Source organism: Gracilinanus agilis, chromosome 2 (genome assembly GCF_016433145.1).
Source record: "Gracilinanus agilis isolate LMUSP501 chromosome 2, AgileGrace, whole genome shotgun sequence".
In the NCBI taxonomy this organism is placed as follows: domain Eukaryota; kingdom Metazoa; phylum Chordata; class Mammalia; order Didelphimorphia; family Didelphidae; genus Gracilinanus; species Gracilinanus agilis.
In genome coordinates, this window is record NC_058131.1 from 346250180 (window position 1) to 346276787 (window position 26608).

Sequence of the window (26608 nt, forward strand, 5' to 3'; positions counted from 1 at the left end):
ATTGAGCTTTTAGGCCTCCAGGGCTTTTTTAATGCTTCCCAGATCCTGTGTTTGTGTAACTGTTTAAACCTAAATGCAAGACTTTTATATCTCTCCCCCTTTTTCCTGAGCTATTTATATTCGGATGAAGACCAGGTGACCCTAGAGTCTTCAGGCCCTAACAGAATGATTCTCAGCTGGAATTTGAAGTATCAGAAGAAAGTGGGGCAGATAACTGAAGGAGCTTGGTGGCATACTGGGCTTGGAGTCAAGAAAATCCCCATCAAATCCAACCTTTAGACACTTATTAGCTGTGTGACCCTTATCAACTTGGAAAAACACAGAACCACTAAAGTAGTCAGCAAGACCAAATCTTTAATCAGGAAAGAGACAGTGTTCAAGATTCTGCCACCATCCAGAGCCAAAGCTCTGGGGCTCTGGGAACGGTCTCTGGGAGAATGAACTGTCAAAAATGACTCTCCAAAGAATAATAGAACATAGGGATTTTATGTGTCTTTTGGGGAACTAAGGACAGGGAAGTATGATTGATTTGCTTTACAAACAAGGCTACCAGGAAATGAGGAGTCCTGGGCTGTTTTATCAGGGAGAAGTGGATGCTTTACAATGGATACAAAAGGACAATTCTAGCCAGGGGCTGGGCTACCAGGGAGAGGTCTCTGATACTACCGGAGAAACTTCTAGGACAAAAAGGGAATTTAAGATTTGATTATGTCTACTAGTCCCACCTAAAACTGGGATCTGTAAGTACTTTAAGGTTTATAGTTTAGTCAGTGACTAGGCCAGTCGGAGACTTCCCTCAAGGCAAATTCCCAAGGGACTGAGGCAAATTTGGGGTTTCCAGAAATAAAGCTAACTCCTTGGGCAAGTCACTTAACCTCTACCTGCCTAAGTTTCTCCAACAGTAAAATGGAGGTAATAATAGCAATGACTCCCAAGTTCCTTGTGAGGATCAAATGAGAAAATATTTACAAAGTGCCTGGCACCTTGCAAGCACCCTATAAACCAGGGGTCGGCAACCTTTTTGGCCGTGAGAGCCATAAACGCCACATTTTTTAAAATGTAATTTCGTGAGAGCCGTACAGTGCTCACAGTGTGCGCTCCTATAACAGCGCCTGAAAAAAAATTGACTTTATGGCTCCTGCAGAAAGAGCCACATCTGGCCCTCAAAAGAGCCACACGATGGGGCAGCTGGGTAGCTCAGTGGAGTGAGAGTCAGGCCTAGAGACAGGAGGTCCTAGGTTCAAACCTGGCCTCAGCCACTTCCCAGCTGTGTGACCCTGGGCAAGTCACTTGACCCCCATTGCCTACCCTAACCACTCTTCCACCTATGAGACAATACACCGAAAGTACAAGGGTTTAAAAAAAAAAAAAAAAAAGAGCCACATGTTGCTGACCCCTGCTATAAATGCTAACTATTGTTATTATGACTATTCTGTTTGGGGATGGGGCACTGCTCTTCAGATCATATCACTTGCTGTGCCATATAAACCAGTCCTATTTTGATTGACTTGATTTCTACTTCAATTCCTTTCCTTATCTCCCCAAGTCTTTTCATTTTGTTTTGTTCTTGTTTTTTGTTTTTTTTTTAAACTGCTTTTTTACAGTTGAGGGATAGGAGGAGGAGCCTTGTGTGTTTAGAAATCAACAGCAACAACTTTCTTGCCAGGTCAGGGGCCCTGGAGATAGGACTGCGAAGCTGGCGGGGTGGGGAGAGAAGTAAGTGTATGTACCAGGGGACCCATCACTACGCAAACAGGAAACCACAGCGCTCCTCAAGCTGAGATCCCAGGTGCCACTAAAGAGAGATAAGGGCCCGCAAATGGTCCCCAAGCAGACAAGGTGCCCCTGGAAGGGGAGATGAGAAGCCAGAGGAAGTCCTGAGGACTCTCTTTTCCACAGTTTGGATACTTACACACAGGAACCCTGGCATACCCATACAAATGCACACACTCTGGGATCAGAGTGCACCAGTCACCCTCTCCCTGATCACGTCTGAGTTAAGCTGGCTCCTCCATGCATCATCAATGTTGGCATCAACAGGTAGATTCAAACCCCAAGTGCTGCAAGGTCCTGGGGCTACACTATGAGAATCTGGGCTGTCATCCCCCTCCTCAAAGGCTAGTGGGAGATGGGAAAGAAACAGGAAACCGGTAATAGGAGGCCTGGGGAAACAGACGGGCAAAAGCAAAGCAGAAACAAGCAAAAGCGGGAAAATAATATATGCAGGATAACTAAGGCAACCTAAGTGGGGGGAACAACGGCAACGACAGACCAAAAGAAACCAGCTGAAACTGAATGCATGTGTAGGGCACACTATCTAGAATGCTGTCTATATTTTTGGATGTTTTGGTCAATTTTGCTGAAATTTTTTTCTCTGTTTTATTCTTTTGTTATAAGGAATGATCCCTCTTAGAGGGAGGAAGGAGTATGTTGGGAAACATAATGATTTCAATACAAATTCTTTTTTTTTTTTTTTAATACAAATCAGGTTGTATCTAGCATAAATGTTACAGGAGTGAAGAGGGAGACTCCTATTGCTTGATTGTTTAGGGCTGGAGGGCTCAGGAAAGGCTTGGGGAGGAGGCAGGATCTGATGTGGACCATACTGGAAGTATGGCAGCCAAAATAGCTCGAGAGCCAGAGAGGTACTGCTTTCAGGAACAAGGAAGTGGTAGAAGCACTGTACCATTTCCTGCTTAGGCCACATCTGTTCACAGGCTCCTAGAGCCAGAGCTAGAATGGAGCTTAGAGGCCACCTAGAGCAACTCCCTCATTTTACAGATGAAGAAAGTGAGGCCCAGGAAGGTTGAGAGCCTTGCCCTGGGTCACACAGGCAGGAAGCATAAGAGGGAGGATTTGAACCAGGATTCCTTGACTCCAGAGAATGGTTTCTATTTTTTTTTTTAAACCTTCACCTTCCATCTTAGAATCTGTGTATTGGTTCCAAGGCAGAAGAGTGGTAAGGGCTAGGTAATGGGGGTTAAGTGACTTGCTCAGGGCCACACAGCTAGGAAGTATCTGAGGTTAGATTTGAACCCAGGACCTCCCCATCTCTAGGTCTAGCTCTCAATTCACTGAGCTACCCAGCTGCCCCTTTCTTTTCTTTTCTTTTTTTAAACTCTCACCTTCCATCTTAAAATCAATACTGTATATTGGTTCTAAGGCAGAAGAGCAGTAAGGGCTAGGCAATGGGGGTTAAGTGACTTGACAGTCACACAGCTAGGAAGTGTCTGAGGTCAGATTGGAATCATGGCTCTCTATCTACTAAGCCCCCTAGGCACCCCAGTGTTTTTACCATCAGACCACTGTGGAAACCCCTAGGAACAAAGTATCATGAAGAAAATAAAGTTGTCCCACGGAATCTAGGCAAAGGCAAGATTCAGTAAAAACAAGAGATCATTGTGGAAGCAATTCTCTTGTCGTGGCAACATTATGAAACTTCATGAGTTAACCAAGGCCTGTCTAAATTAATTTGGAGGATAATCTTCAATTTCTTTAAAAAAATCTATTCTTTGACAAGGAGGACTAAATTTTCAATTGACAGTTGGCCTCCTCTACAGGTGTTTTCATTAGCATTCCTAATTAACATCTCAGGCATCCTACAAAGGCACACCTGACCTAGGTGCAAACAACGCCATCTGCCCTCTCCTCAACTTTATAGGTAATGAGAATGGAGAAGTTCTGTGTTTTATCGGGACTTTTGTATCTCAAAAATATTCCTTTGAATTGACCATCTGTATATCTGAATCGTATCATTCCCCTGTCTGCCCCCCTGTCTGCCGCTGATATCCATCCGCCACGTGTTCAACGTGTAATGATGCTCCTAACAAAAACCCTTTAGAGCTGGGACATCGGAGGGCGCTTCTTCCAAACATCGTCTCTTCCTTCCTCTCCCCCTTTCTTCCTCTTTCTGTAATTCCTACCTCCTCAGTCGGAGAACTCTCTGGGCCTGATGGAGCAGAGGTAACAGACCACAAAGGAGAACTGTATTCCATTCCAGGCATTAAGAAGGACATTGGTAAATTGGAGAAAGGAAGGGCAACCAGAATGGCAAAGAGCCTCAAGTCTATGCCTTATGAGAAGTGCTTAGAGGAACAGGACCTGCTTGGAGAGCAGGCCAGACTCAGGAGGGGACAAGGGATGTGGGAGAGGGATTAGATTGGCTCTGTTTAGCCGCAGGGGCAGAACCCTGAACAATGATTAGGAATTTCTGAGAGGAAAACTTAACTGTCTTAAAAGGGAATGGGCAGCCTAGGAGACTAGGATCCCTTCATGGAGGTCTTTAAGCAGGGGCTAAATGATAGTTTAGGGGTGGCTAAAGATAGAGTGCTGGGTCTGGAGTCAGGAAGACATCCTCCCAAGTATAAATCTAGCCTCAGACACTAGTTGTGTGACCCTGGGCAAGACACATAACCCTCTTGAAAGCACTAATATTACCTAGTTTTGATTCTCAGATGGAAGGTAAAGAAAAAAAAAATGTTGTGCAAGCAGGTTAAACTTTATCAGATCACTCCCAGCTGCCTCTCCGAGAAGAGGGAGATGCATTGCTTCATCCCTGCTCAGAGGTTCCGGTGTCTTCACTTCATTTTGGTGTTCTTTTCATTTAGATGATTTGGGTATTGATTTCGTTTCCCTGCTTACTTTGCCTATTGATTATTTCGTTTTTCTGCTTGTTTCATACTATATTAATTCATGTAAGTCTTCTCATATTTCTCTGGATTCCTCCTATGCCTCATTACTTCTGGCAAAATAATTCCATCAGTATACTGCAATCTAGTTAGCTATTCCCCTGTTTATGGCTACCCACTTTGTTTTGCTATCACAAAGTGTTATGAATACTTTATTTCTGTCTTTACCCTTTTTGGACTAAATGCCAAACAATAGGATCTCAGAATTAAAACTGACCTTTATTTTTCTGGATTAACTTCAATGCTCTCAAAAATAATTGGAACAAGCAGCAGCTGGGTAGCTCAGTGGATTGAGAGTCAGGCCCAGAGATGGGAGGTCCTAAGTTCAAATTTGGCCTCAGATACTTCCTAGCTGGACACTGGACCAGGCACTTAATCCCCATTGCCTAGCCCTTACTGCTCTTCTGCTGGGGAACTAATACATAGTATTGATTCTAAGACAGAAGGTAAGGGTTTAAAAAAAAGAAAAGAAAAGAATGATCGGAACAGGGGCAGTAAGATAGCAAAGTAGATAAAGCACCAAACTTGGAGTCATGAGGACATGGATTCTAATCTGGCCTCCCTCAAAAATTCCCTAGCTATATGACCCTGGGCAAGTCACTTAACCCTGATTACCTAGCCCTGGCCACTCTTCAGTCTTAAAACTGATACTAGGACAGAAAATAAGGGTTAAAAAAAAAGTGATTAAAACCAACAGGGTATTAATGTCTTCCTGCAAGTGTATGTTTTTTAGAAATGTCTTTAACAGACACAAATTGTTAGTGGCCATTCAATCACTCACTGCTAAAAGAAACTTCAAAAAACCGAAGTGGAAGTTTGCCAATTCAGTTCCATTATATCTCAGTTAAGAAGTATCTGTTGAATTAAAATGGTCCTGAGAATTCTACAGTTGGATAAAGCAGGATAAATCAGGAGTAAGATCCAATTTTTCCCTAAAATTGGAGACAAAGTCTTGCCCAGAATTCCATGAGGTTGCAGAGTGGGAAGTGAAACGAGTAAAAACCTAATAGGGGATTCTGAAAATAAGGTGGTGGCACAGTCATACTGACCCAGCCTGGCTCAGGAATAACTCTAGAATAGTTACACCTCCCATTTGATAGAGAAGTGGTAGATGCAGAATGTTGCATATCCTATCAGAAGAGGATTTTTCTCGACTGTTTTACTTTCTTACAAAGGTAGGTTCTGTGTAAGTGGAAACTTTGTATCCGTTAGACTTTGTCTCCCAGAATTCTTCCCTCGCCCCAAAATTCCCTTTTCCTTTCTGTTTATGTGCATCTTTTATGTGATTGTATATAAGTTTTGGGGAATGCCTCTCTCGCTCTCTTCTACATGAGTTGCTTGAGTTAGCTGGCTTTTTGCTTTAGCTTTTTTTTTGTTAGTCATTATTAATAAATCTTATTAAATATGATACTTGGAGTATTTTGCATACTAATTTTAATCTCCACAGTTTGCTGGATGGAGAGTATAGCAGAAAGAGCCTACCACATGAAAACAATGGGCATAAATAAAACTTTTTTTATTTATGGGAGGAAAAAATGGAGGAAACTTTGGTACATGCTAAAGGAGCCACTGAGAAACTTGACAATTTCTTACTGAACCTATCGAATGGCCAGCTCAGATTTAGGCTGAGAAAAGCAGAAAATCTTAAGACCATGGCCTCAGTTTCTCCATCTATAAAATAGGAGTTGGCATTATATTTTAGGATGCTATACTCTTCTTTATACTTACTGGGGAATCCCTCTCTAGTGGGTGTTCATAGAATATGGCCTTTCCAAAGCAGAAGAGACCTTGGAAATCCTCTGATCCCTTTCATTTCAGATAAGAGGAAATTTGGGGCCCAAATAAGTCCAATGACTTTCTCAAGGTCACATAGCAAGTTCATGGCAGCTGGGGTTAGAATGCAGGTTTTTTGTCTCCCAATCCAAGGTACTTTTCTTTCTTTCTTTTCTTTTTTTTTTTTTTTTTAATTTTTATTTTGAATGTTTTCCCCTAGTTACATATTGTTCATGTTCTTTCCCTCTCCCCCAAGCCCCCCCTTAGCTGACACACAATTCCACTGGGTTTTACATGTATCACTGATCAAGACCTAATTCCATATTATTGATAGTTGGATTAGAGTTATCGTTTAGTGTTTACATCCCCAATAATATCCCCATCAGCCCATGTGTTCAAGCAGTTGTTTTTCTTCTGTTTTTCCTCCCCCAGTTCTTCCTCTGAATGTGGCTAGTTTTCTTTCTCATAAGTCCCTCAGAATTGTTCTGGATCCTTGCATCGCTGCTAGTAGAGAAGTCTGTAATGTTCGATTTTACCACAGTGTATCAGTCTCTGTGTACAATGTTCTCCTGGTTCTGCTCCTTTCACTCTGCCTCAATTCCTGGAGGTCATTCCAGTTCACATGGAATTCCTTCAGTTCTTTATTCCTTTCAGCATAATAGTATTCCATCACCAACAGATACCACAATTTGTTCAGTCATTTCCCAATCGAAGGACACCCCCTCGTTTTCCAATTTTTTGCCACCATAAAGAGTGCGGCTATAAATATTTTTGTACAAGTCTTTTTCCTTATTACCAAGACACTTTTCTACTATCTCACATTAACATTCTGGTAATAAAATCGACAAAGAGGATTTGGACTGAATAATCATTCTTTTCCTCTGTCCTAAAGAAGGGTCCTTATTGGACTAGCAGTTAGGGCTTATTAGCTGGGACAAAAACTCCAGACACCAGTGTGTGGATCTTCTTAGGAATATGATTCATCTCTGGGGAGCAGATGTCTCTTCTCCCAATTATCCAAACCTTGGTGGGACCATTCAATAACTTCTCTCAAAAATACTTTATTAGGGGGGCAGCTGAGCTCAGTGGATTGAGAGCCAGGCTTAGAAACTGGAAGGTCCTAGGTTCAAATCTGGCCTCAGACACTTCCCAGCTGTGTGACCCTGGGCAAGTCACTTAACCCCCATTGCCTACCTCTTCTGCCTTGGAGCCAATACACAGTATTGTAGAAGGTAAGAATTTTATTTAAAAAAAAAAAAAAAAAAAAAAACTTTATTAGGGGCAGCTAGGAGGTTGAGTGGATAGTGTCAGACCTGGTGTTGGGAGAACCTGGGTTCAAATCTGGTCTTAGACATGTGTATCAATGTGACCCTGGGCAAGTCACTTAACCCCTATTGCCTAGCCCTTGCCCTTCTGTTTTGAGTTGTTACTAAGACAAAAAGTAAGGGTTCAAAAAAAAATACTTTGATGATATCAGAGGTTTTCTTCAAGTTTCATTCAGCAGAATTTTTTTTTGATTGGTTGCTTTTGCCTTTTTTTTTTTTAAATACCTAGACCTTAGCACAATGCTTGGCACATAGTATGTGTTTAACGAATGCTGACTTGACTGATTGAACATCCATAGCCCAACCCATTCCTTTTCCCATAAGCCTTCAGTTGAGTTAGGGACCAAGCTATGGCTCCTTCCTTGTCCTTTGCGTCTGTCCTACATCTTCCCAAGGTCAGCAGGCCCCATGCCACCCATCAGGGATTGGGGGCATTTTTGTACCTCAGGGGTTTCCTCCTTCACCTCATCTCCTCTAGGTGCTTACTCCCTGTCAGTGAGGCTGAGCCGCCCTACTTCTCGGGATGTGGTCAGGCACTACAGGATTCATCGCCTGGAGAACGGCTGGCTCTACATCTCTCCCCGGTTCACTTTCCCTTCGCTCCAGGCCCTGGTGGAACATTACACAGGTAGGAAGTTGTAGCCAATGTTTGGGCAAGCCAGCTGGTATCCCTGGATACAGAAAGGTGGAAAGGACCTGGGACACTGTCCCAACCAGATTCAGTCAGTTCCCTTTCCTTTCCATGCCCCACAAATGCTAGACAGAGTCCTAGGCTTGGCATTGCAACTCAGATCCTGGGTCTGACAATAAATGGCACCTAGAGGTAAAGAAGATCTGGGTTCAAATACTGCCTTGGACACTTAGTAGCTCATTTTTCTCATTTATCTCTTAAAAGGTCTTTTGAGAACAAATGAAATAACACATAAAATGCTTTGCAAACCTGAATATGCTATGTAAATGCTGTTTATTAGTATTATTAATTGACCTTGGGCATTTCTTTCCCCTTTCTTGGCCTCAGTTTACTCCTCAATAAGAGAAAGATGGACTAGAGAATCTCTAAGGTCCCTTCTGGGAAGCTAGGTGGTGCAATAAATAGTATGCTGGATCTGAAGTCAGGAAGACTTGCCTTCCTGAGTTCAAATCTAGCCTCAAATACTTGTATGACCCTGGGCAAGTTGCTTAACCCTGCTGGCCTCAGTTTCCTGGTCTGTAAAATGAGCTGGAGAAGGGAATGGCAAATCACTTCAGTATCTTTACCAAGAAAACCCCAAATGATATGGGTCATGGAGAGTCAGACATTCCTGAGAACAATAATGAAGTCCTTTCTAATTCTCATTCCGTCACTTTAAGTTGCCAACTCTGACCCCCCCCCCAAAAAAAAAATGGCAAGGTGATTTAGTTTCTATGACACAGATTTTAGTAGACCTCCTTCTCCAGAGTGGGCTCTCCAGTGGGCATATATTTCAGGGGAAGGTTGTGGAGCACAGTCCCTCTGGCACTGCCCTCACGGTGTTTGGTGTTGTATGGTGGTGGTGCTGGTGATCATCACTTCTAAGGAAGGCCAATGGCCAGTGGGGTAGGATTCTATCCAGCCTCAGATTGCCTTTTCTATGTCTAAGGATAGAACACAATAATCATTAGTTTGAGACTGTCAAACCTGGAAGAGACCCTTGAAATCAACATTACCCCCTCATTTTAGGAATAGGAAAAATGGCTTGTCCAAATGTCCTGGTGAAGTCAGTGGCCTAGGTATGGCTCCCAGGCCAGGCCTCCTTCTCCAACCCCAATATGAAGATGACTCAGATTTCCTGTCCTGGGGCCCTGAAACTGATGCAGGAAGGCCCAGGTTTGCTGTATCTCAGCTGGTCTGGCCCTGAGAACAGGAAAGACTTCCTCCTGGGCTAGGAGGATGGATGGTGGCTAAGTTGGGGGGGGGGGGCGTGGGGAGGCGTATAATCTGGGTAAGTGACACAAGATGGTTCTTCCCCAGAGATGGCAGATGATCTCTGCTCTCTGCTGGTAGAGCCCTGTGCCTTTCCACGAGCGGGCCTGCTTCCTGGGAGGAACATCCCACCACCAGTGTCTGTCCAGAGACCAACTCTCAACTGGAAGGAAGTAGACAGGTAAGAGACACTCCTGACTGCAAAGCTTCCTCTGAGGCTAGAAGAGAGGTTCTAGACCCTAGGGAAGTTCACAATCTAGATGGGAAAACTGAGTTTACACGCAGGAAACAATCCAATGGACTAAGTAAAGAAGGAAGACAGTTCAGATCTGAGTTAGCACAGATAGAGGCTCAGTTACAAGAATTTCATTCAGAGAACAATGAAATATTGCCTGGTAAAGAGTAAGCATTTAATGTTTGCCTGACTAGCCTGGCTAGAGGCATATTGAGCGTCAGAAGATCAGACTGGATACAAAAAGGGAAGACCAAATGATGGAAGGCCTTAAAAGAAAGAAAAATTTGGGCAACCGGGAACCATTCTTAAGTAGGAGACAAGCTTTAATAAAATCAGAATTTGAGGAACATTAAGTATGAAGCATGTGAAAGACATCAATGATCCTGACCTTGTTCTCTCCTCCCTCCATGCAGCTCGCTCTTGTTTTCAGAGGTATCTTCCTCAGGTGACATGTGCCCCATTAGTGTGGGGCTTCGAGAGGCGATTGGCACCTATATCAGCATGACTGAGGACCCATCATTGGACATCAATGGCCAGGGGAGAGTCAAGAAGGGGAATTAGGGCCCAAAGCACTTGAAGAGTTATCTTGTGCCCTCTTTCCTCTGCAGACTTTGAGGAAGTGCTGTGCAAGAGCTCCTTGGGCAGACTTTTCTTCAAAAGCATTTCTTCTTCCTGTGTGGCAGCATGGGTTAGTGGTACCCCTCAAAATGGGTCCTAGAATTTGCTCAGTCGGGGCACTTAAGCCTTTTCTTGGCCCAAGTTACTCAACTAGAATAGCACCAAAGCCCAAGAAAGTAAAATCCTTCCCTAGAAGCTGGCCCCAATGCTTTCATTGACCGATTCTCCATCTTCTTGTGAGACTTGGGCCTTCCTCCTCTAGCCTGCCTTTTCATCCAGGGTAGAATTAATTAGTAGCTAGTTCCCCACAGAATTCCAGACTTGAGAAGGCACCAAGAAGGCTGTCTGCAAATCCAAGTGGACAAAAACTGGCCCCGATGTAATGGTGAAAATCTTCAGCTTCCCTGGGCTGTAACTTTTGTCCCTAAGAGAGAGCCAATCCTATTCTCTTTTCAGCAGATGGCTTCTTTCCACACCCTCCCTGCCTAAACTGCTCCATCTGGGGCCCGTTCCTGATTTTTTTTGGTCATTGTCCCATCTCTTTGACTCATCTATCATCTGTTTTGTTTCCTCCTTCCTCCTTTGGGCCAGTTTCCATCAGTGTCCTTTGAGCTGTGGGGAGATAGAAGTGATCACATCACTGGCCTTACTGTAGGCTCTTCCACCATCTTGTGGGCAGAAGTACAATTACTACTATCTGAGCCTTCATCCTGGCTTTTGTTATATCTGTAGGACCTTTGTATTCTGAAGTCAGGAATTGAGTTTTTCACCAACTTCATTCTACCCAAAGCTTGACCCAAGGCTCAAGGTAAGAATGTAGAGGTGAAAAAAGAGTCAATCTAAGAGGCAAGCAAACTGTGTTCCAACCCTATCTCTTTCAATAATAGAATATAACCTTAAACAAGTCACTTGCCTAAACTTCTGGATCCTCTTATATAAAATGAAGGGACAGAATAAAATAGTGTCTAAGTCCCTACAACAGAACACTTCAGAGGGAAGAGGCATAGCCTAAGGCCTGGTGGGGTGGTCAGAGGGAATGAGGAGGAAGGCCTGAATCAAGGTAGGTGGGAGCAAAAGGCCAAGTTAGTTGGGTAACCCTAGGCCAGAAATGCTACCTGCAGATACAAATGAGCCCCTTTTAGAAAAACTACAGTGGTAGCCCCTCACTTTCAATTAAAGGCTTAGGAGACATGTTAATAAGATCTGATTTATTCAAGTTATCTTAAAACATTCTATGATGGAAACTATTATTAGACATGTACTGTATTATGAACCACGCACATTCTGCCATGCTTTGTCCAAGAACAACTCAAAACACCATAAGATGCCACTGATATCTTTAAAATTGTGTGCCTGATGGACAGCTGAGGAAGACGAGACAATTTAACGTTTCATTCAGATCCTAAGGTAAATGAAATTACTAGATCTGTTCAGCTAACAGGTATTAGTGATGGGTAGTCAATAAAGACATGGAAAATGGTCGTGATGGAACAGTTCAGTAATGCTTTCAAAATAGGGATGGCTTGTTTTAAAAGTTCCAAAACACGACACTGGCATAAAACACTGGTGACCAACAAAACACGCTGATTCTCAGTTTGGGAGAATGGGGCATCAGAGTCTCCTTGTGGCCGCATGCCCCGACCACTGGCACGGTTCTGGCCTGTGATTAGAATGTCCTTTTGAATGAACAGGGCTAGCAGGTGTGGGGTGTAGCCTGTCAGTCGTAGTGGATGGCAGTGTAAAAGATGATCCAAACAACCTAAAGGAGACACAAGGAGTAGAAATTAACCCTTACTGGGCATTTTGAGGTCATTTCCAGGAGTGGTGCTGAGCAGGATGGGTGCTGGCTCCCAGACCCCTGGGGAACCAATGTACCAGGATGAGGAAAACTCCCTCATAGACTGCTTCTCAGGGGATCAAAAGAAGAAAGACCATAACTCTGGAGCCCTAATACCTCGTAGACTGATTAGGGGGAATAGTTTTGGTACTGAAATAAAGCTATTTGTAATAAGGTCCTGTTGTCTTTTAAAACATCAACATGAAGCATAACCTTCTTAGAAATAATTCAAGCCAGATTAGCCTAGCTGGAACAAAGCTTATAGAAGGAAAATTACTTCCCTTTGGCCACATTATTCCTAAGTGACCAAGACAGGTGCTAAACAGAGGTCCTTAGATTTCAAATTCAGCATACTCTTTTTTTTTTTTTTAAACCTTTACCGCCTTCTGTCTTAGTAACAATTTTATTTTAAAGCCCTTACCTTCTGCCTTAGAAGCAATACTGTGTATTGGCTCCAAGGTAGAAGAGTGGCAAGGGTAGGCAATGGGGGTCAAGTGACTTGCCCAGGGTCACACAGCTAGGAAATGTCTGAAGCCAGAATTGAACCTAGGACCTCCCATCTCAATCCACTGAGCTACCCAGCTGCCCCCATCAATTTTATTTTTTAACCCTTACCTTCTGCCCTAGAATCAACATTAAGTATCATTTCCAAGACAGAAGAGCAGTTAGGGTTAGGCAATGGGGGTTAAATGACTTGCCCAGGGTCACATGGCAAGGAAACATATTGAGGCCAAATTTGAATCCAGGTCTTCCCAACTTCAGGCCTAGCACTCTACTGTGCTACCTACCTGCTCCTCAGCATACTCTTCCCACTCAAGTTAGAATATTTTAAGTGTATAAGAGAGTTATGAATATGAGATGAGATAGGGATAGATCAATTATGACAGTATGATATAGTGGAAGAAGCACTGGATTCCTGATGCTTACTCCTTGTGTGATTTTGGGCAAGTCACTTGAGCTCTCAGAGCCTTAGGGGTTTAGACTAGATGATTTAGTCCTAAAATATGAGAGATTATAATGAATTTTAAAAGAAATTATCTCTATTACTCTCTATCAAATGTGCTAACGATGCAAATAATCCCCAAACCCTCCAATTCCATCTTTTGGACATCACAAACACAGAAGCTAGAAAGAACTATTGAATCTAGCTTCCTCTAGTCATTCTTCCCGCCCCCCCCCCCACCTCCACCCAAATTCACTTCTGATTTATGTTGTACTTGGGCAAATTAAAACAGTACAAGTAGCTGATGCAGTCAAAGAGCAGCCATGTGGGATCAGAGAGTTGTAGCAAAGTGTCTGTCACGAGCACTGTCCCTGCTTGGTGGATAAGGAGGTATTGCTGTTAGAGAATCACAGGTGTTAGTTAGCATTCTATGAGGGGAGGTCAAGATAACTGATGGGGAGACCATCCTCAGAAGCTAACATCTGGAATCCTGCAGACTACGGGAGATGAGGGCAGCCCTTCAGTCAAAGTCATGCCAAGCTCATGCCACTAGTATGCATAAGAGCCAAGACTTGAACCCAAAGACAAGACATAGCAGGGCAAAACAGGTCCCTCTGAGAATCTGAAATGGGCAGAAAGCAAAAGCACTCAAGTCCAACTGCACTTGAATATATATGCCCCTTGCAGGAAGGGTCTATCTTACTTTCTACTTGTACCTAAGAACCTAAACTACTATGTGCAGAGAAAACAAGAAATATTTGATTAATTGTAAACTGCTCTTTGAGATGATACAACTGGTGGCAAGTAAGTCTACAGAATATGATACCTGATATAATGTGACAAGGGACCCAGAAAACTAGCAGAACCTTGGATGAGGGCAACAGGAGCCCAGTGTTAGAAAAGAGTGTGATAGTCCTGCTGTCTGTCCTCTGCTCTGCTCAAACCATATCTAGAGTATACTATGTAGTACTATGTAGAAATCTGGGGTCACATTTTAGGATAGACACAGACAAGCTGAAGCTATACCCAAGGGAGGATGACTAACAGTGTTTCAAGCAATGTCATATGAGGGTCATTAGAATGAACTTGGGAGGAATGAAGACTTAAGGGAAATAAGATCATGGTCTTTAGATACTTTAAGGGAAGAGAATTAGCATTGTTTGGTTTAGCCCTGGAGGGCAGAACTAGGACTAATGGGTAAAAACTGTAGGAAGGCAGATTTAGCCTAATATAAAGAAGAAATTTTAAAATCAGAGCTGCCCAACACTGGAATGAGCTAATGGCCTCACTTCTAAAGTAGTTGAGTTCACTAGAGATGTTCGAATAGAGGATGGACCCACTGTTTTGCCAAGCACTCCTTTTAGAAGATTCTTAGCCATCTAGAAGATGGGACTGGTCTAGATGACCTAGGAGATCCTTTCCAAACTTGAGAATGAAGGATTCTAATTTATCAAAATAACCAGAATCTACCACTGTCTGAAGATTGAAAAGAATTACCATAAACAGTGCAAAAGACGTCATAAACCCTTCCTTTGTGAGCTCCCATGTCCCACCATAGTCTTCCTCATCAATTTGTTGGAAGCTGCTGAAGTAGAGGTACAAGATTCCAGCATTGATCAGGCAGAATCTGAAAAGGGGAGACACATTACGCCTCATCACAAATCCAGCAAATGAAGAGCATGTTACAAGACCTAGTGTAAAAAAACAGCTTCCTTAGGCCCCAAATTAGGGATAGTCTTTACAACTTGAAAAACATCAAAGTTTCAAAGTCCCCACAAGGCCTCCTGTAGCCAAGAGGACAAGTCAAGAGGGTTAACTTTTGGTAAGAATCAGGGATTTCCCTCACAGAATAAACAGGAATAAAACACCCCCAGCTAACTTTTACCATTTTCACCCCTGGGGACTCATACAAAGGACACGAGTTCTACAATATAAATCCTGGCACTGCTAAAAAGGGCGGATCTTCTCCTTACAAGTGTTGGTCAGAGAATGGCCTAATTCTTTTAGAATCTTCCTTGTTGCTCAGCAGCAGCAGGGAAGAAAATGTCCATGGAACCATTCCAGCCCCTCATCCCGTCTCTTAGTTCAACCCTCAGACTGAATGATGGAAACAGTCTCTCAGAAGGGCTATCCCATGCCCTCACCCAAATGAGGTACATGAGGCACCAGGGTTAGGTTTTCTGCAGGCATTCCTAGTGAAAAAGAAACTGGAGACTATTATGACAGCAAGGTCAGGCATGATCCCTACATGAGGTGACTCTAGCTTAGCTTTAAGGCTCCTGGCCCATCTAATTTTGGGTGACTGATCAGGAACAGATACCATTCCAGGAACTGCAAAATAAACACTCAAGCCTTAATTATTTACCTTAAGTGGAAGAAGGGCCAATCATTCAACAACTAACAATTATAGGGGCAGCTAGAGCATCAGGTCTGGAGGTGAGAGGTCCTCGATTCAAATTTGGCCTTAGACATTCCCTAGCTGTGTGAGCCTGAACAACTCACTTAACCCATTTTTGTCTAGCCCTTGCCTTTCTATCTTAAGAGTTATTTCCAAGATAGAAAGTGTTAAAAAAAAAAAAAAAGTTTACATTCTGTAATCTCTCTAGTCACTTCTGCAGCAGGAAAAAAAAATCTATCCAAAACCACTTCAGGTAAGTAAGTCTTATTGTGTACTGGGTCAGGGGTCGGCAACATATGGCTCTTTCTGCAGGAGCCATAAAGTCAATTTTTTTTCAGGCGCTGTTACAGGGACGCGCACTGTGAGCACTGTACGGCTCTCACGAAATTACATTTTAAAAAATGTGGCGTTTATGGTTCTTATGGCCAAAAAGGTTGCCAACCCCTGTATTAGGTCCTATGCCAGATATGCAGTGGGGAATAGGAAAATGACATTGCTTCTGCCCTCATGGAAATAAGTCTATATGTAAAGAGGACGTCTTACATAAAACTGCTAAATGATGAAACAAAGCAAGGATTCCTGGATAGGAAGAAGGGGAGAGGACTATTCATGAAGGTGGGCCAATGGACAATTCTGGTGAACATGAGAATACAATAATAAAACTAGCATGTTCAAGGGACAATAAAGAGGCTCTAGCTTTGAAATGATTTTGACTGGTCACTATTTTAAGACTGGCCACTACAGCAACCAATACAAACCCCAGTATAAAGCCATCAAGGCTCAAGAGTGGCCCAGCATCAGTTGCTTTGGCCCCTAGGTTAAATCTCTCAATTCTGGGAATGGGTAAGCTCTAAAGAGTGGATGTACAGCCCCCAGTGAGGCAGAATTACCTATTTCAGCTCTCAAGTGACTAAAGGGGGGCTGAAATGATTAAGTATTCTGACTTAAAAACATTTTTTATGATGTGATGGGTGAGAAATACCAGGACATTCTGACCTAAAAGGCAACTTTTATGAGCTCAAGCCACCTCTTATCCCTGAACTAACCCAGCTGAAGAGGTGACATGATAGGCAGGAACTAAAAGCCAAGCAAGTATAAGGCAACTAAGCCAAAGGGAAAAAAACTACTTCGTATACTTTCCTGAAAATTTTAAATGAGGTGCTAAACAAGGGAATGCAAGAACTTATTTGGAGGATAAGCCAGTGCCCTATAAACTTAAGAGTTTGCTGGCAGGGCAGTATGGGAGCAAATACTCAAGGTAAGGCTCTCTTGAAGTCAAGCAAAAACAGAATTATCTCATTTGGTCTAATCAAAGCCAAGAATGTGCCTAGTTTTACATAGTCAATTCCTTTCATTCAGTAGGGCTGTTTCTTATTCCTTGTCTCAAAGAAAAAGTAATCATTCTAGTAGTTGAACTCATTCCACAAGATATAAAGATCACTGGAATGATGGGATATTAGAAGACCAAGGTTCCAGTTTCATATCTGCCACCTATGAGACTTTGGGGAAATTATTTATTGTCTTGGGGACTCAGTTTTCTCACTTGTCAAATAGGGATAATAATGTCCTATCAATAGTAATAATTGTAACTTCACACTAATATAGCCCTTTACATTTGCAAAGTGCCTTTTTCATACATTAATTAATCTGGTTTTCATAACAGCAGGGCAAGGATTATTATCCCCCTTTTATGGATAAGGAAACAAGTTTAGTGACCCCTCAAAAATCCCACAACAGAGATCAGTGAAGGCAAGACTTAACCCTAGGTTGTGAGGACAAAATGAGATAACAGAATGTGCCTGTCAGTCACAAAGTACTACACAAATATCTGGTGACATATGTATACAGAACCTAGATTAACACCAGAGTTATCTCCTTTCCTAGAGACCTGACCTCACACAGCTGAAGGTCAGCCACTTCCTCTTGCTCTGAGATTCTCCTTCCTCCTCTCTTCCAAGGCTGGGCTCAGGGCCAATTCACTGTTCATTAGCATTTTCAATCATCTGGTTTTGCTTTCTCTCCCTCAGAAAGCCTAAATGGGGCAAGGAGACTGAAAGTGAGGGCTTGGGGTTTTTGAAAAGTTCATTTGTACCTTCCACATCAAAAAAAGAGTATTTTAATACCACCCTCAAACCCAAAGATTCTGTATATTTTCTAGTAACATTAGTTACCGAGTAACATGGCATGGGAGATTAAGAATTAGCCTTGGAGTCAGAAGACCTAGGTTCATCCTGCTTCTAACACACTGGCTCTGTAATCCTGGGCAAATCCCTTAGCCTCTCCTTAGAAAACCCTAGTATAAGGTATAAATTGCAGAATAATCAAAGTATGCTTTAGTAGAGGGAATTTACTCACTGGGATTTCTTGACATCAATGAAGTCACAGAGCCAAATCTCAAAATAACATGTTAGTTACCAGCAGTAGGAGTAAATTGGAAAGAAGGAAGGGAGGAAGGGGGGGGGGGGGAGGAAAGGAGGGAGGGAAAAAGGAAGGAAGACTCTACAATGTAACAAAGTCTATAGCAGGACTGGGCACACAGAATAGGCTGAGTAAAGGATTGTTCTAAGAAGAATGCAAATAAAGCCAGACACTCTAGACAACAAGGGTCAATGTATGAAAAGCCCTCTTTTTGAGGGGGAGGCCACACGGAGGTCTTCCTTCCACTCCAGGCCTATGATGCCTCATCCTGGCATGGCAGTGCCCTGGGTCCTTGCTGAAGGTCATGTATGCAACAGAGATCTAGCTCTGGCAGGTTCTACCAAATGGCAAAGCTTTCAGGAACAGAGCATCACTGCATGTTTGCTGTTTGTGATTCAACTCATGAAGCTGGCTACCGGGCAATTCATTTTTCTGCAACTGCTGAAGACTATCTCCCAAGTCCTTGATGGATTTTGATCTGCATCATTGAGAAAGTGCCAGATCCTCAACAAATAATATACTGATACTTTGGGTTGGCAGAATCCTGGGACAATGGAAAGAACAGTGAGAGAGTAATTCTAGGTGCACCCAGCTGTACCATTTATTGGCCTTATGGCCATGAGCCTCAGTTTCTGCATCTGAAAAATGTGAAAGCTAACATCAGAAGTGGCTATCTCCTAAGACTGCTGTAAAGATCCAAAGAAAGAATGGCCTCCCTAGTGCTCTGTAAGCAAAACAAGCTTTACAAATGCAAAGGAATAGTAAGAGAACAGGAAACCAAAGACTCATATCTAGGGTAAAAGTCCTTTCTAGCTAAGTGAGATTCTGCCCTCCTCACAGCTCCACCAGTCCACTCCTGCTTATTAGTTCAGTCCCCAGAATATAGAAGGGAGAAGGAAGGTCTCTGTTAACAGGAAGTGAGGAAACACCTAAATAGTACCTTACCTTTGGGGACCTTTATCACTCTGAGAAGAGACTTTAGGTTAATCTTAAGAGGCAGGTAAGATAAGCAGTCTTTTTATTTTTATCTTTTTAAAACCCTTACCTTCAGTCTTAGAATCAATACTGTGTATTGGTTCCAAGGCAGAAGAGTGGTAAGGGCTAGGCAATGGGGGTTAAGTGACTTGCCCAGGGTCACACGGCAAGGAAGTGTCTTGAGGCCAGACTTGAACCCAAGACCTCCTGTCTCTAGGTCTGACTCTTAATCCACTGAGCAACCCAGCTGCCCCTAGGTAGATATAGTCTTAAAAAGTTCATGAAGAAACTAAGTTCTTCACACCAAGACCAGAATTATCCAGGAGTCCTTAAAGAGGCAGGGGCTAGGCTGCTACTCACTTTCTCCCTGATAACCTGGGGATTATAACACAGTAACTTCCTTTCCCTTGAACTACTTAGAGCAGGGACCTAAAGAAATCCTTGCCAAAGTAAAAACTCAGCTGTCCAGTGTTGAGGCCATAGCAGTTCATATTTCTCTAGGGATTTAAAGTCGACAGACCTTTCTTAAAATAATCCTATGAGATGGATAGTGCATTATTACCATTTTACAAATAGGCAATTGAGTCTTGAAGGAATAAGTCATTTGCATGTGATCACAGAGCTAACAAGTAGAAGAGCGAGGACTCAATCTCAGGTCTTCTGACTCCGTGTGCTCTCTACCACACCATGCCACCTCTTCTTTCTCTATTCAAAAAATATTTTCTGAGAGAATTTTGAAACTCCTAAGAGTACAACTCCCAGTGACCAACATTTGCTTTAGCTCATTCCTCTCTATCCTCTAAAAGCAAAGCATTAAACATTGTAAAATAAGACAAATGTTCTCTGAAGAATCAACACCCAGTGTTTCAGTGAAAGGAAGGGGCTTTATTTTATAATGCAGGAAACTCAGGACTTACACTGCTATTCCCACGAAGCCCTTCAGTGGCACCACTCCCCAAATGACGCCCAGGACAACTGCAATGATCTGACGGAACCAGTAGATCACATCTAAAAATTCATCCTGTGGAAAAGGCAGAGGTTGAGTTAGAGCCTGAACATGTTTGCCCTGCAAGAAGTCAGGCAGGCAGCCCAGATAGAATGCTGATTTCATGGGAGACGACAGGCTTCCAATCTTGCCTCTGCTGCGGTAGGACCTTGGGCATCCTTCTGGACCTTAGTTTCCTCATCTGTAAAATAAGGAGGTTGCACCACTAAGGTCTCTTTTCAGCTTTAGATCTATCATCCTAGGATGATCATGTACCATAAGCCTCTCCAAGTAGGGAGAAGAAGGAACAAATCTTCAAACTTGGAAATATTGGGCTTATAAAACTATTCCCCAGGAGAACTGGTACAAATGAAAGCAAAAGAATGAAATTTTTAAGAAGTAATGTGCTGAGATTACTTACAAAATTCACAAAAGGAATGTAGTGAATAGCCATAGCAACCAATGACAACACGATAGGGCACAAGAGAATCATTTTTAAGAATATTAGTAATTTGGATCTCATTAGCTAGTTTTTGTATATAAATCAGGATGAGAAGACCTAGGCATATTCAATTCAATAAGCATTTATGTGGAAGATATTAGACTAGGTACAAGAAATACAAAGATGAAGCTGTTCTGCCCTCAAGGGACTTGCATTCCACTAGTGGACTATAACTATACCCAAGTGATTATGGTAGGAAAAAAGTTAAGTGATTCTATAAGGCAAGAGTGAGTGTACTCCAGGCATAGGGGTATCACATGTAAATATTGGACTTCCTTAAGGGGAAGAGCTAGCAGGCCAATTTGAATGGAGTAGAATATGTGTGAAGGGAGTAATATAAAATAAGATCAGAAAGGTAGGTGAGATTCAGATTATAGAGGGCTCTAAAAGTCAGGCTGATGAATTTATTATATTCCTGACAAAGAGACTCATGTGTATGTGTATACATACAAATGCTTTCATCTCAGGAACACAAGATCAAATCAGACACATACACATTCCTTTTTGTGACCTTCGTAAGTAGCTTTCAACATATTACTTTGTTTTTCTAAAAATTTTTTCAATTACACATAAAAACAAATTTTAACATTAAAAATTAAATTTTTTAACCCATACCATCCATCTTAGAATTAATACTATGTATTGGTTCCAAGGCAGAAGAATGGTATGGGCTAGGCAATGGAAGTTAAGTGACTTGCTCAGGATCACACAGCTAGGAAGTGTCTGAGGCCAAATTTGAACCCAGAACCTCTAGTGTCTAGGCCTGGCTCTCAAAGCACTGAACTGCCCCAAGTTTTTTAAAATTTTGAGTTCCAAATATTCTCCTACCCTCCCCTATCCCCTCCTTGGGAAAGTAAGCAATTCACTATAGATTATAATGTGCAAGTCATATAAATGTATTTCCATATTAGCTATGTTGCTAAAGAAAATAGACCCCATCCCCCCCGCCAAAAAAAAACAACAAGAAAAATAAAGGAAAAAAGTATAGTTTGATCTGCATTCAGACTCCATTAGTTCCTTCTTTGGAGGTAGATAGCATTTTTTTTAAAACCCTTAACTTCTGTGTATTGCCTCATGGGTGGAAGAGTGGTAAGGGTGGGCAATGGGGGTCAAGTGACTTGCCCAGGGTCACACAGCTGGGAAGTGTCTGAGGCCAGCTTTGAACCTAGGACCTCCTGTCTCTAGGCCTGACTCTCAATCCACTGAGCTACCCAGCTGCCCCTTAGATAGCATTTTTCATTGAGTCCTTTGGAATTGTCTTGGGACATTATATTGCTGAGAATGACTAAGTCATTCACAGTTGATCGTCATATAATACTGCTATTACTGGCAATAAGTTATTTCTTCAAAAATTTTTAAGTGTTTTTCATTGATACCAACTCTCTGGAGAAGTAACAATACAATTCCAAAATTTCTAAGTTTGAAGATTTATTACCCCTCCTCCCCACAATGAGATGCTGTAGGCTAATCATAGGAATACAGACCTAGAGCTGGAAAGATGGCAACAAGAAGCCATCACATATTTTTGAGCAAAAGAGTGAAGTGGTCAGATTTTTTTTTAATTCTTTTTTTTTTTAATTTTTAAACCCTAATATCTTTTATGTATATCCTTCTGTATTAATTTTTTTTTATTTTTGTTATAGGGCTAGGCAATGGGGGTTAAGTGACTTGCCCAGGGTCACACAGCTGGGAAGTGTCTGAGGCCGGATTTGAACCTAGGACCTCCTGCCTCTAGGCCTGGCTCTCAATCCACTGAGCCATCCAGCTGCCTCCTCAGATTTTTTTTAAAGGAATTTCTATTTGACAGTTGTATGGAGGAAGGATTGGTGAGGGAAGAGACTAAAAGCTGGAAGACCAATAAGAGGAGGCTAGTATAGTAGTATAGCTAAAGTTATAAACAGGGTGGAATAGGAATGCAGATAAAAACATGTTTTGTCACTTGTTTGTGTTTTGGGGTTTTGGTTTTATAAGATTATTCACTTACAAAAATTGAATAATATGGAAATATGCTTTGCATGATAATAACATGTATATATCCCAGATTGAATTGCCTATCAGCTTTGGGAGGGGGGAGGGAAGAAGGGAGAGAGACAATTTGGATCTTATAACTTTGGAAAACTTAAGTGGAAATTTGGTATTAAAATTTAAAAAACAATTTTTTTAAAGATGTAAACAGAGAATAGGCACAAGCAATTGTCAAGACTGATGGATAAGACTTTCCAATTGACTAGATAGGTCCTTAAGAAGGAAGCTCTGCCTGGTACGAAATTTTTAATCATTCTCTCCTTGGTAAAATACTTACATGTTAAAGGGGAAGAAAGACACTGGAGGCAGGTGCCAGAATTAACATAAAAGGAACTCAGCATGTTTAAAGAGCTGAAAAAGGAGAGAACTGCTATAAAAGTATATGAACATTTCTAGCTCATCTGCACTTAGGTCCAAAAGCCACTACTTTCACCCAGCTATCTGAGAAGTTGCCCAAGGTTATAAAGAAGTGATAATACACAAGTGGTTTCAGATTTTGTAATACAAGGGCAGGATCCTACAAGCAGTCCAGAGAAAGGCTTAATTGACTCTTACCTTATTTCTAATAATCAGGGCAAAGGCACAAATGTACAAGTGACCCTTAAAGCTAGGCTAGTGGTCAGTATGCCAGGATTCTTGAGCTTTGGGAAGGTTAGAAATGAAACCCAGTGAAGGAATAAGGACCTGACTTTATTAATCCAGGAAAATCAATCATGAACATGAATATGGGGGGCAGCTGGGTGGCTTGGTGAATTAAGAGCCAGGACCAGAGATGGGAGGTCCTAGGGTCAAATCTGGCCCCCATTGTCTAGCCCTTACCTCTACTACCAGGGAACCAATACACAGTATTGAATCCAAGACAGAAGGTAAGGGTGGGGTAGAGTGGGGAGGGGAAGAGAGGAGAGAAAAGAACATGGATATAAAACTCAAAATGGCCTAGCCCAGCCCCTAGTCTAGCCTAGGCAATTGAGGAAATTAATTCAAAATCCAGCTCAGTGCATGCCCCAACCTCAACCTTAAAAACTTTGGGGAAATAAAAAAGATGAGAAATATTAACCATAATCTCAATACACTTAACTCTTATTCTCAACTGTGGATCCCTCTAGATCCACAGTATCTTTCTTTGATGTTCCACATGATGGCAAATATGGTCCTTCCAACCTAGATGATGCATTGTGTGTGTGTTTGTGTTAGTTTGAGAGAGGTATATAAAATAAGGGGATTAAGGACATATCATATTCACAGATATACTTCAGAGCTCAGAGGTCCCTGTTTCTATCTCACACAAGTATATCCCCTTTTCCAGGGCAATATTAACATTCCTCAAAAACACAAACACACCCACCAGAATCACAAAATATCAGAGGTGGAAAGGATTTATAGAGATTATCTAATTGGGATTTATAGACTGGAAGACTGAGGTCCAGAAATAGCCTTTCTGAAGGCTATCTTTCAAGTCACTGACAGGTCTAGAACCACTGTCCTGACATCCTAGTCCAGGAATCATTCCATTATACAATGCCATGCTGCATCTCCTCTCTCACATACAGCTTCCTAGGGAATCTCCTCCTCATTCTTCAACTTGAATCCCACACTACCAAGTCTTCCTACACATGTACTATCTTTGTATATGTGGACACTAGGCATGACATTGTCACTCAATACTAGATCATCTCCTTTCCCAGTTCCCTCTCCTTCATAAATACAGATTACTCATAAAAATGGTCCATTATCTAAGGTTTCACAAGCTGATAAAATTCTAACTCTGTGTTTAATCCCACTCATTACTTGTCTCCCAACAAGTGATAGGTGGAATTATTCAGTTATAGTTTAACAGCATTGGTAAACTAGAGCATCCATAGCAGAGCAACCAGGATGGTGAAGGACCTCAAATTCATGGTATCTGAGGGTGAATTGAAGGAACTTGGGATTTTTTTTTTCTTCTGCTCAAAGGAGAAAAAATTCAGGGAGAGCAAGATAGCTGTGTTCAAAAAGAGAGAGGTTAGACTTGTTTATTTATCTCCTGCAAAGGGCCAAACCAGGAGCAATAGTTGGAAGTTGTAAAGAGATAACTTTAGGTTATATATCCATCCCTTACCTTCATCTTAGAATCAACAATGGGGATTAGTTCTAAGTCAAAAGAGTGGTAAGGGCTAGGCAAAGGGGGTTCAGTGACTTGCCCAGGATCACATAGCTAGGAAGTGTCTGAGGTTAGATTTGAACCCAGGACTTTCCATCTCTGGGCCTGGCTCTTAATCCACTGAGCTACCTAGATGCCCCACAACTTTAGTTTTGGTATCAGACAAAAACTTCTAACAATTAGAGCTGATCAAAAGTGGAATTTGTTGGTGGGGGAGGTAGTGAATGCCTCTTCAGAGGAAGTCTTCAATGGGGACTGGATAATGTCTCTTTTAAGGCTGAAGTTCTATGATGAAGCTGAAATACCCACACATTCATATGTCTTATTATGCAACAAGTCTTCTCACCTTCCTTTCTCATACAACAGATCACAGGATTAGAGATTTAGAATTTGAGGGAATCGGAGAGGTCACTTAGTGTTACTCCCTCGTTTTAGAAAGTATAATCTCCCATCTCTTTTCCAAAACTGGAGTCAGGAATACTTGAATTCACTTCCCAGCTCTGTAAGGCTTGACCAGTCTCTTAACATCTGTCTGCCCGAGTTTCCTCATATGTGAAATGAGGATAACAATAGCACCTTCCTCCCAGAGTTATTATGAGGATAAAATGAAATATCTGTGTAATGTGTGTAAAGCACTTTACAAACTTTAAGTGCTAAATAAATAGTAGCTTTTGTTATTAATTGCTAACTATAATTACCAAGCACTCATCAAGCCCCATCTTTTCAGGTTACATTGCAAATGAAGAAACTGAGGCCCTAAGAAGTGATAGGACTTATCCAAAATGAGTCTCAACATTGCCCTCCCCGACAACAAATAAATATACTCTGTATCTTTTCACCTGAGTGACAGATCTCACATACAGGAGAGCACATATTCTTTCGAACTCTGCCCCAGTGTGAGAAGTCGGCTGCACACACGTATGTGCATGCAAGCTCTCCCAGACACAACCAAACATGCATTAACCCCTTACAACAGGATGACAAATCCCACTGCACACTCGCACGTGGACTTTTCTCCTCTACCCCAAAATGACAGGTCTTCCCCACTTACAGATACACAAGCTTTCAGCCCCGGCACAAGGGTGACAGACTCCTCACAAACGTGTGCGCACACACGCACAAGCTTTCTCAGCTCGGGGTGACAGGTTTCCCCCAGTGCACGTTCCCGCACACACAAACGCACTACCCCCGCCACACACACACCTTCTAACCTCCAGGCCGCCGCCACTCTCCCCCTCCCGCCGGTATCGCACCTTGTCCTCCCAGGCCGCGTCGCTCCGCAGCGCTTTGCTCCAGGCCGAGCTCTTCGGGGCACCGTTGGCCAGGTGCGGCTGCGGCGGCTCCTCCTTCCGCCTCCCGCCGCTCATCCTCCCTCGGTCCGTCCTTCTGTCAGTCCGTCCGTCCTTCCGTCCTACAGCTGGGCCGGGCCCGGGCCCGGGGAGCACAGCCTCCCTCACACAGCGCCCGCCCGCTCTCGGCCAGCCGGCTCCAAATCCCTCCGCCCTTCAGCTAACCAGGTTCGGCGCGCGATACTGTCCGGGGTGGGAGTTGGGGATGGGGGCAGGGGCGGAGAGCAGGCCTAGCGTCCTCCGGCTGGCGTACTTACGCAGCCAATCAGTAACCAGAACGGGCCACCGCGTGAGAACTACTCCGCCTCTTCTCCTTCCGTCTTCCCTCCCTCGCCTTAGGCGTGTGCAGACCTCACGTGACAGACTCCGATGGGGTCGATTTCTGCGCTACGGCAAGATGGAAGGGTCAGTTCGAAGAGGGAACCGGACTGGAAGGGTGAATGGGACTGGTGTGT

At 42.7% G+C, this 26608-nt stretch overlaps 2 protein-coding genes across 4 annotated transcripts in view; one reads left to right on the forward strand and one right to left on the reverse strand.

Annotated features, from left to right (window-relative positions):
• Positions 1-10527, forward strand: part of SLA2 (Src like adaptor 2) — a 34527-nt gene extending 24000 nt beyond the window's left edge. The window contains exons 6-8 of the mRNA XM_044664342.1: positions 8265-8414; positions 9777-9909; positions 10377-10527. Of these exons, the coding sequence (XP_044520277.1) occupies positions 8265-8414; positions 9777-9909; positions 10377-10524 (431 nt within the window). The 3' untranslated portion in view covers positions 10525-10527. The remainder of the gene's footprint in view (positions 1-8264; positions 8415-9776; positions 9910-10376) is intronic.
• A 10-nt stretch (positions 10528-10537) lies between these two features.
• LOC123237429 (respirasome Complex Assembly Factor 1) lies at positions 10538-26349 on the reverse strand. Of its 3 annotated transcripts, none has more exons than XM_044664345.1 (4): positions 26058-26349; positions 20070-20173; positions 14859-14988; positions 10538-11193 (listed from the first exon to the last, which is right to left on the reverse strand). In XM_044664345.1, exons 1-4 carry the CDS (start codon positions 26169-26171, stop codon positions 11179-11181), a joined length of 363 nt encoding a protein of 120 aa, XP_044520280.1. In that variant the 5' UTR covers positions 26172-26349; the 3' UTR covers positions 10538-11178. The 3 variants fall into 3 exon arrangements, with proteins under 3 accessions (XP_044520280.1, XP_044520278.1, XP_044520279.1); XM_044664343.1 differs by lacking the exon at positions 10538-11193 and adding an exon at positions 11773-12340 and having other exon boundaries at positions 14822-14988; XM_044664344.1 differs by lacking the exon at positions 10538-11193 and adding an exon at positions 12207-12340.
• Between the last annotated feature and the right edge of the window lie 259 nt (positions 26350-26608).

Coding starts and splice junctions, on each gene's coding strand:
- LOC123237429 (XM_044664343.1), bottom strand. CDS start 26,171: ATGAGCGGCGGGAGGCGGAAGGAGGAGCCGCCGCAGCCGCACCTGGCC. Junction 20,174..26,057: donor ACGCGGCCTGGGAGGACAAG/GTGCGATACCGG, acceptor CCTTTTCCACAG/GATGAATTTTTAGATGTGAT. Junction 12,341..14,821: donor TCAGACAGTGGTAGATTCTG/GTTATTTTGATA, acceptor TGTCTCCTTTAG/GTTGTTTGGATCATCTTTTA.